This window comes from Papilio polytes, unplaced genomic scaffold (assembly GCF_000836215.1).
Source record: "Papilio polytes unplaced genomic scaffold, Ppol_1.0 DF822845.1, whole genome shotgun sequence".
NCBI lineage: Eukaryota > Metazoa > Arthropoda > Insecta > Lepidoptera > Papilionidae > Papilio > Papilio polytes.
In genome coordinates this window covers 4338858-4348388 of record NW_013526359.1, presented here as the reverse complement: position 1 = coordinate 4348388, position 9531 = coordinate 4338858, and the positions used below count along the sequence as shown (strand labels likewise).

Here is a 9531-nt window from a genome sequence, read left to right as displayed (position 1 = left end):
CATACAGACGAATTGAGTACCTCCTTCTTTTGGGAAGACGGTCAAAAACTAGTTTATTGATTACGTTGATTATTTACTACCATAATCCACAATAATTCTTTTACTTAGTTCTCTGTTAGTGTACAAATACCGACTCTAGGGATGGTGTGTGTATAAACTTCAAATAAATAACAATTATAATTCACAGAGTTTATAAACAAACTTTGGTTTTAAATCATTAAAAGTTTTAACCAGTTCGAATGTTAACCCGATAGTTCCCATATAACGTTACCTAAGCAAACTGAGGAGAATAAATTAATTTCAAGTGTCAAGAGTGTACGGTTTTCGCGACGCCACGCTACTGCGGGGGTGGGGGCTTACTGCGGACGGGGGCCTCGGGGTGGGGGGACCGTAACGCGCGCGTTCATGCAGAAACTGACGATAACGCGGCCCGGCCTACCACGTAACCCTGCCGAGTGCGATAGCGTTATCTCGCGCTTAAAAATGTATGGCCAATAATGGTGTCGCAGTTTTGACAAGGTGCGATTTTCGTTCGAGTTAAAGTACCTGGCTCTGATAACGGTTAATTTGAATTTTCGTGACTGGATTATTTCGTGAGAGTCTTTTAAGTATATTGAAAATACTTATCAAAAGTACTACGTAATATCGTTGAATGAAGATCTCTAATATTGAACTGAATTAAAAAAAAGAAATACTGAGAATGCTTAATCATGTTTAAATTGTTAATTAAGAATTGTTTCTTTAAAGACATGTTTATAAACTAATTAACAATAAATTATTCATTAGAGTGTCACAATAAAATACAAGTTAACAAATTTTACATGTAACTATTATAAATTACCTCTAAACCAGGGAAAAATATTATCGCCTTATTATCACAGTGTCTAGCGCCATCTCGTGGCGAATAGTAGATATTACCGCTCCTCCTTTGGTGTTTCAATCATTTCGTTTAAAAAAATTAAAAAATCAAATTAACACAAATCCATAAATAAATAATTATAAATCATGCAATAATATATAATAAAATAAACCATTCCTGGCAGTTAATCTACAAAATAACATGATAGATAGGAATCTCGGCAAGTCGTATAAATCCCGGAGCTACCAAGAGTTTGTTTTGAGAATTAATTATTAGTTACTTTTACTTAGCATCGGTAACTTTCCGCAACTTTCACCACTTCGGCATACTTTGTTACTTTGAATGTTGGAATATTTATTACAAATTAAATCTTGCATTTGTGAAATTATAATAGAAATGTAATGAACATTTAGGAAACTTATAATAAAAAATATTTAATGTTAATCCCGAGTGCAATGTCAATAAAAAAAATTTTAAAAAGTTTTAAATTCTTTAGTATTTGAGTTAGTAATAATTCAATAAAAAATCAAGTACCTAATCATACTAATACTATAAATGCGAAAGTTTAAATGTATGGATGTTTATTAAAGTTTGTAGCCTAAATGGCTGAACGGATTTCGGTGAAATTTGGTATAGATGTAGAGGATAGTCTGGAAGAACACATAGAAACACATAGAACTCATTTTTTTTAAATTCCACGCGGACGTAGTCGCGGACGAAAGCTAGTCTAGTAATATATTACTAGTTTTGTCACTGTGGCATTTCTACCACTGTTCCCCTACATGTTTTAAGTAGTACAAAAGCGTATACATTCAAAGTTAGTTGTAAAACAAATGAATTATGAGAGCCAACTTTACCTCAACAAGTATCAGATAGCGGAGTGTGGGGTAAGGGAGGTTCTGATAACAGCGTCAACTGAAAGTGCCAACCCAACAATTTTAACTAATTTAGTATCATGATTGCCTTTTTACTTTGTTAACCCTCTTAAGTTCAAATCTATTAACACTTTTCAGATTCTTTAGGATTCGTTGCGATTTGAAAAAGACAATCGTTAACAATATTGGTATATGTTAAGAAGAGATTACTATGTTAAAATGACTACAAAATTGGTTTCTGGCTTCATCAAGAAATTAATGTGTTATCCACAAATTATCTGTTACTTATCAGAAAAAAGTATTCAAAAAATTGCCAAAACAAAATATCGTCGTTTCGGACACAATATTCATAAGCAACCAATACTAACCCTGGTCGTTACCTCTTTCGTAAATTATCTACTAGATAGATAATACATATATTACATCTGTTAGATAAGCCTAATTTACTCCCTTTCCCTTTCCACCGTTTTCTTAAAAGGAAAGGATGGCAAGAAAAAGTGGATTTGACGGTGGAGACGCATAGGAAGGGGAAATGTCCTCTTAATGTGCGTTTCCTCTTCCGTCAATTAAGGGTAGGCAACGCATCTGCAATTGCGGATGTCTGGGCAGCGGCCGCTTTCCATTTCGTTGGATTCAGGTGGTCGCTTACTCGTTTGCCAACTTATATTACAAAAAAATAGATAAATTGACAGCCACTTTGACCTGATATCTATTTTTCACAGGTGAAGAAACACTAGAAGGTCTGGAAGGTCTTCATTCAGATGAGACGGGTTCCGGAGACAATTCTAATGCGGGTTCCAGCGGCGCGGATGATGATGCAGCTCGTCTCCGGCTCAAACGCAAGCTGCAGCGCAACCGCACCAGCTTCACCAATGAACAGATAGATAGCTTGGAGCGAGGTAAGCTGTACAAGCTGTTTGGTAAGCTTTTATTGAGTTAATAGCTTTCGCCCGCGACTCCATCTGCGTGGATTTAAAACAAAACTAAGTAACCTATGTTCTTCCAACGCTATCCTCTACATATACGCCAAATTTCATAGAGATTTCAGTAGTTTAGGCTACAAACTCTAACAAACATTCATCCATCCATCCAAACTTTCACATTTATAATATTTATAAGATATTAAACACGGACCGTTTTGTGATAAACTATTTTCTTCGATCATGAGATTCAATTTACGAATCACATTTGGTTCCAAAAACTACGAACGTACATTGAGGTTATCATTTAATATTAACCAAACAAAAGAAGGTATAAAAGAAAAAGACACCGACTTTACTGGTTGCAAATTGTTATTACATTGGATGTTAGCTTTTTTATCTGTAACAATATGCGTTGAAAAAATTTTCCAGAGTTCGAGCGGACACATTACCCAGACGTGTTCGCCAGAGAGCGGCTCGCTGCTAAGATAGGACTACCAGAGGCTAGAATACAGGTGAGCTGATATAGATTATAAAAGTATATTTATATTCATTTTACTAATCCAGATAAAGTTTCATTGTTACGAGCAATACCGCAGTTGTACTAAAGATACAACACAGAGTTATAACAGACATTTGACTGTATTTTGCTGCTCTCATATAGACAAAATAATATGCTTGGTATAATCTTGATTTAACATTATTACATAACATTATATTTTACTGCTAGCTTTTGTCCACGACTCCGTCCGCATAGAATTAAAAACAAAACAAAACCAATTAGCTCATGTGTTTTTCCAGACTATCCTCTATATCTATGCCAAGTTTTAGCGAGATCAGTTCAGCAGTTTAAGCTACAAACTCTAACAAACATCCATCCATCAATCTAAACTATCGCATTTATAATATTAGAAAGAATGAGTTTATTACCAATTTAAAATTATCTTAATCAAAACAACAACAAGTCAATTTCTTAAATAACTGATGAAAACCCTATAAGTACCAATCAATATGCGCGTAAAAACCGCGCGTCTTGTTAACCTTCGCCGACCTTAAGGTGTGGTTCTCGAATCGACGCGCGAAGTGGCGGCGGGAGGAGAAGATACGGTCGCAGCGGCGCAGTCCGGAGTGCGCCTTCGCTGCGCAGACGCACGCGCCCCACGCCGCGCACCCCACGCACCCCGCGCACCCCACGCATCCGGCGCATCCATCGCACCCCGCGCACCCTGCGCACCCCACGCAGCCGCCGCACCCCACGTACCAGCCGCCACTTAACGTTGATACATACAGGTAAACTAAATAACAGTAAGAAAAGCTCCAAACAGAGCTCCTAAGTGGAGACGAATAGTGAGCTAATGATGGTGATGATGATGATGGTAGTGATGATGATCATGATGATGATGATAAAAAAGCAGGTATAACATTAGGCACAATTATAACCACAATAATACGAAGTGATTTTAATGTATCTCGAATACTTTGTAATCAATGTGACTTTTCTCACTGAACCCGGGAAGCCAAGCAGTAGTCCTAATCTTTCAGTTTTGGTAAGGGCCCCAAAATTCAAGGGCTCCTTGATAGAATTAGCTACAGGCTACGCGCTGACTTAATACGGCACTGGGTTAGCTAGTTATTTATTAAGAATGTTTGACATGTCCCTTTTTACAGTCCCCTGACTCCAATGGGCTACGGCAGTGGTATATCCGAGGGTCCGCTATGCGAGGGCGGCGAGACGGACCTGTGCAAGAGCGGGTTTGGATATCCGCGCTATGAGCTCGGCTACCGCGCGCCGCACGCATACGTCAACCATAACTATCAACATGAAGCCTCGCCCACTCCAGGTAATTGATAAAGTTTACTGCAATTCAAGGTATTATACCATCCATAGTAGATTTAAAAGTGGTAGTTTTAACGGTCAAGCGCTTACGAATTCTGAATTCGTACGAGGTCAGGAAAGCATTACTAGACAAACCAGAGAATAAAAATTGTATGACTTTAATTTCGAAACATATCTTACTAATATCATAAATGTGAAAGTTTAGATGGAGGGATGTTTGTTAGAGTTTGTAGCCTAAATGCTGAATGGGTTTCGATGAAATTTTGTATAGAAGTAGAACATAGTCTGAAAAGACACATAGGCTATTTGCTTTGATTCTCTTAATTCCACGCGGATGGAGTCACAGACGAAAGCTAGTAGACATATGAAATTACAATTTTCATTCAAAAAGCACATACCTTACTTTAAACGCTAACACACTACAAGATCTATTTATTAATCATTTTTTGTTTCCAGAATTAGGAGGTCTCCTAGGCGCCGGGGTGTCCGTTCCTCTAGCGGTGCCGGGCCACGACACGCAGTACTGGTCGCGCCTGCAGTGACCTTGGTGGCACTAGCCTGTATACGCACAACACAGCAATCAAATACAAGCAATTACATGCCAATTATGCTTCAATGTTTAAAATAACAGGAAAACAGTGAAAAAATAAAGGAAAATTATTATGTATCAGAGAAAAACTATTTGTATTCATTCTTCATTATAAATATTTGCGCTATTAAAAACAATTGGCTAAATGTAATCATGTAAAATTGTAACGTCGCCAATCATTCCTAATATTTAACGGGCAAAATCTTTTTATTTGAAGTTAGTTACGAAATGCAAAACGAGAGAAACGATCATACAAGAAAGTTAAAGGAAGGAAAGAGATAGATGCTGTTCCTTTTTTGCGTTTCAAATACAAATCACGCGTTGCTAACTTCAGATATTCAAATAGCCGTTGTGTTATTTGATTTATTACGCTGCATAATTTAAGAAATAACATATCCTCACAAAAATGCAACAGAGCACAAAATACAGGCTCAAAATATATTTAATGGAAATCAAACTATTTCATTCAACGCACTCTAAATCTGGTTACTGATGGATATTGCGAGTTGTAATGTAATATGTTACAGTACGTAGTGTTACGGCGTGAATGTTCATCGTGTAACGTGTTTTATTACCACACTAACACCGGTACATTACATCGTAACGTGGGTTAAAGTTTGTAAAATGTGATTTGGAATGAAATATTTTGATATTTAACATTAAGTCTTGTTTTGAATTTATTTAGAATTAAATACAATAGCGTATAGGCATAGTTTAGTGAATTTAAAATAAATGATTCTCTCTGTACATGTTGTTTATAAATAAAATAAAATTTAGTTTGTTAAAACTAAAACTTAAATTTATGTTAAATAAGGTTTAAATAGAACAAAATATTGTCATTCTTTAAATGGTCAGCAAAAAAGACATTTATAACAAAAACAGTAATCACAAATGTATAAAGACGGAATTGGCGAGTTTGTTTTTCTTTTCCGATTTTGTATAATTTGCCTGATTTCAACATATTCAAAAATGTCTTTTATACACATACTGCGTTTATTTGTAAGGCTCATAAAATCGTAGGACCCAACTTTGTACTACTATGTTTTATTTAGTTTTCACTAAATCAAATGGACTAACTTCATGTAGTACAATGACGAAAATTATAGTTTCTTTAAACTCTAGTAAAATAAACAACATTTTCGCATGTCACAAAAAAATCATTTCATTGTTTAGAACACCTTTAAGTGTATACTGTATATGTTTGTATTTAAATGTAATTACTTTAGTTCATGCACAGTAATGTTAATGTACTTAATTGTGAAAATAACCACCGTCAAATGTTTCAATTATAGGATATTAATTTCGAATTTATTAATATTAGATGTAAAATGTATAGGTAGATACGTAAAACATTAAAAATATGTGAATAATTGTGTGATGTCAAAAAAAAAGTTTTAATAAATTGCATTATATAACATAATAACACATTTTTGGATCAAAACATCATACGCCTTTCATTTGTTTCTGCGATACCATTGAAATAATCTTCAAATCCCTCAACCCTAAAGTAAGAATTTAGACTACTTAAATTGCAACTTATCTGAGTTCAACCTCAATTCAAACTTAACTGAAACCTTTGTTCTACGATATTGTTCAATACTTCTAAGTAGAGCATACTTTAAACTCCAATTAAGTAAAGACTTTCAAGTCTTAAGGCTACATCTATAATATCTATTGCAGAAAGAGACAAAGGTTGGCTTCTGCCACAAAGTGCATTTCTTGGTTCACCTGATGAAATATGCGAAGTAACAAAGGACAGAAAAGAAAGCTGCGATCTGTAAGCTTACTAAGCAATTGTAATAATTGTGAATTATTGTAATTTTAGTATCTAGATAGCAGATATTATTAGCAGATATGATAGCAGATATGATTTTATATAAACCTTCAGGTAATAACTTAACAATGCCTTGAAAGAAAAACATACAGACGAATTGAGTACCTCCTTCTTTTGGGAAGTCGGTCAAAAATGCATAAAACAATTATCTGTTGGGTACATGGGTACGTATTTTGAACGAAGGTGCTTTACAAAAAAAAAACATCAATTTACCTCACATTATTACATGTTTAAAATTAGTGTATAATATTTTTTTAAATCAGTATCCTGATAAATAAGATTTTTAATTTGCTTCTTGTTTTCCAGATTAAAATAACTTTATTAGAATGATAAATATTTTATTTAATCTGTCAAAAACCATAGACAACGTATTTTGGGGAGTTTGCCGATGAAATGAAATGAAAGTCCGCCTTCCGCCACATGTCCGCCATATCTACTACATTTTCTTTCTAAAAGTGACGTCCATATTATTTTTTATTATATAGAACAGTTGTATAGACATTTGTTGTTAATTTAATTATTCTTGAGTTTATTCATAAAACGGTGAGTAAAAAGTGTTGTGAGAAAACCTTGTATTTTTAGATTTATTCGGTAATTTTGACGCCGCTCCGTGGTTGTCATATTGTCAATTTGAAATATTAACTTTCTTGCCGTTGAAAATATTAATTTGGTGAATTACTGGTGTTATTTTGGTATCGCTATAGTGGATCAATATATTAACGTGCATGTAGTGTCAACAGTTTTAAGAAATATTCGCACAATGCGTTTTTTTTCTCAGGCCCTGGACGGCTGATTACACCATGGAGTCTCCTAGAAAATTTAACGATTGTTACTTTTACTACTATTCCACATGCATTAAGGTACGTAAACATTATTAATTTATTTGATTATCTAACTCACGCTCTCGAAACATAGTTTAGTAAAATATTTTCTCTGTCATTGGGCGTCCTTGCACCGTCTTTCGTAGTGTTATTTACATTAAAATGCCTATTATTTATAATAAGACAATATTAACAGTAAATATGAGATAAATGTAATGGGTAAATTCTGTTGACATTTAAGCCATAAATCAAATGCTTGTTAATTGATTTCCAGGGTGATAACTGCGTATTCCGCCATGAGCCGTCTGCTCTTGGCTGTGAGACAATGTGCACCGCATGGCAGCAGGGGAAATGCCTCGATAAACGTTGTAAACTGCGCCATATGGAACTTAGGGTAAGTTTGAGGCTATTTACTACATCTGTTATCATGTTGATTGTGTTTCCTGGAAATCCCCAACCATTAACTTGTAACAGCAATTAGGAACAGTAAAGTTTATTTAACTCTTTTAATATCTTTACACTTTGTGTTTCATGTATTTATCTTTTAAGTGAACCCAAGATAAAATTTCAAAACTACTAATTTATGTTAGTAATTTCAGTACTACATAAAAATAATTATCTTGTATGTTCCTTCATGTGTAAGACTGAATGTGGGTACTTTCATATTGTCACAGAATGTTTTTAAAATTACTCTACTATATCACAAGAATATAAATATATACATGGATAGTGAGTTAAAATTTTTATGCATGGCTGTGCAAATAGAGCTTTAAATGCATTTTGTACTAATTTTGTGTGAACATTAGTATTAGTTTTCACAATATATCAACACTTGCAATTTATTTGGCGTCATCTAGTCATTCTACAAGTTTACATTGATATAGGTATGCTCACAATCAATGGTAAACAAAAAGTTTTTCGATAATCTAAACATTTTTAACTAGTGTGATTAATGTAGCAATTGTAGACCACAGTAAATCTTGGAATAATTACATCTAGAGTAAGTACACTCTTGTTATGTTTAGTACTTACATAATCTTAAATGTGTTTTTTGTAGGATTATTCCCAACTGTCATCCTGCTCTGTCCCCATGTGAAAATAGATAAGAATCAAAAGTTACATTTGTCCCACCCTTTGTGAAGAAGGGTGGTTGGAACTTATTTCATAATGGTTCCATCTGTTCCACCTTATTGGTAAGATTGGGACAGATGAAACTTTTTATTCTCATGTAAAGATAGAGCTGGGTGACGGTTGGGAATAATCCTTTTTGTGTTTTCTGAAAAAAATATTTTTCTTACACAAATGGAAATGCTTTTGTTCTATTTAATTTACTGCAAATTATAAAATAACGATAAACATGTAAATCTAAAATTATCAAGATACTATAAGAACTAAATATTAGTCTCAAGTTATCTAATATCAAGGTCAATTGATTTATAAATTATGAATAATTAAGTTCATCTAATCAATTTGTCAACTGGCCTTGAATTTTGATAAGGTGTTATCTATAATTGATGTTTGATTAATTACGTCATTTGTATGTTACAGAAAAATCGTAAGCAGATTCCGTGTTACTGGGAGAACCAGCCGGGTGGCTGTCGCAAGAAACATTGCCCGTTCATGCACAAGAACCCAGATGCACGTACGGACGGCATCGCTCCTAGTCAGCCTGCGCCTATTGTTGTGGTAAGAATGTAGGAACCTCTTAATATAGGTTAGGGTCAATAGACTGTAGATTCAAGATGAACAATGCCAGAAAATGTATCCGAGTTTCTGATAAATATGATGGTTGGTGC

At 34.4% G+C, this 9531-nt stretch overlaps 2 protein-coding genes across 4 annotated transcripts in view; both read left to right on the top strand.

The window, feature by feature from the left end:
* Positions 1 to 5684, top strand: part of LOC106105399 (paired box protein Pax-6-like) — a 39932-nt gene extending 34248 nt beyond the window's left edge. For 2 of the 3 annotated variants that reach the window (XM_013285694.1, XM_013285692.1), the window contains exons 6-10: positions 2457 to 2633; positions 3087 to 3169; positions 3712 to 3944; positions 4323 to 4495; positions 4948 to 5684. In XM_013285694.1, coding sequence (XP_013141148.1) covers positions 2457 to 2633; positions 3087 to 3169; positions 3712 to 3944; positions 4323 to 4495; positions 4948 to 5033 — 752 coding nt within the window. In that variant the 3' untranslated portion in view covers positions 5034 to 5684. The remainder of the gene's footprint in view (positions 1 to 2456; positions 2634 to 3086; positions 3170 to 3711; positions 3945 to 4322; positions 4496 to 4947) is intronic. The other variant, XM_013285693.1, reaches the window with a different exon arrangement.
* A 1615-nt stretch (positions 5685 to 7299) lies between these two features.
* The window catches only part of LOC106105519, a 9806-nt gene continuing 7574 nt past the window's right edge, over positions 7300 to 9531 (top strand). Inside the window, exons 1-4 of the mRNA XM_013285885.1 lie at positions 7300 to 7457; positions 7693 to 7774; positions 8010 to 8129; positions 9284 to 9421. Coding sequence (XP_013141339.1) covers positions 7715 to 7774; positions 8010 to 8129; positions 9284 to 9421 — 318 coding nt within the window. The 5' untranslated portion in view covers positions 7300 to 7457; positions 7693 to 7714. The remainder of the gene's footprint in view (positions 7458 to 7692; positions 7775 to 8009; positions 8130 to 9283; positions 9422 to 9531) is intronic.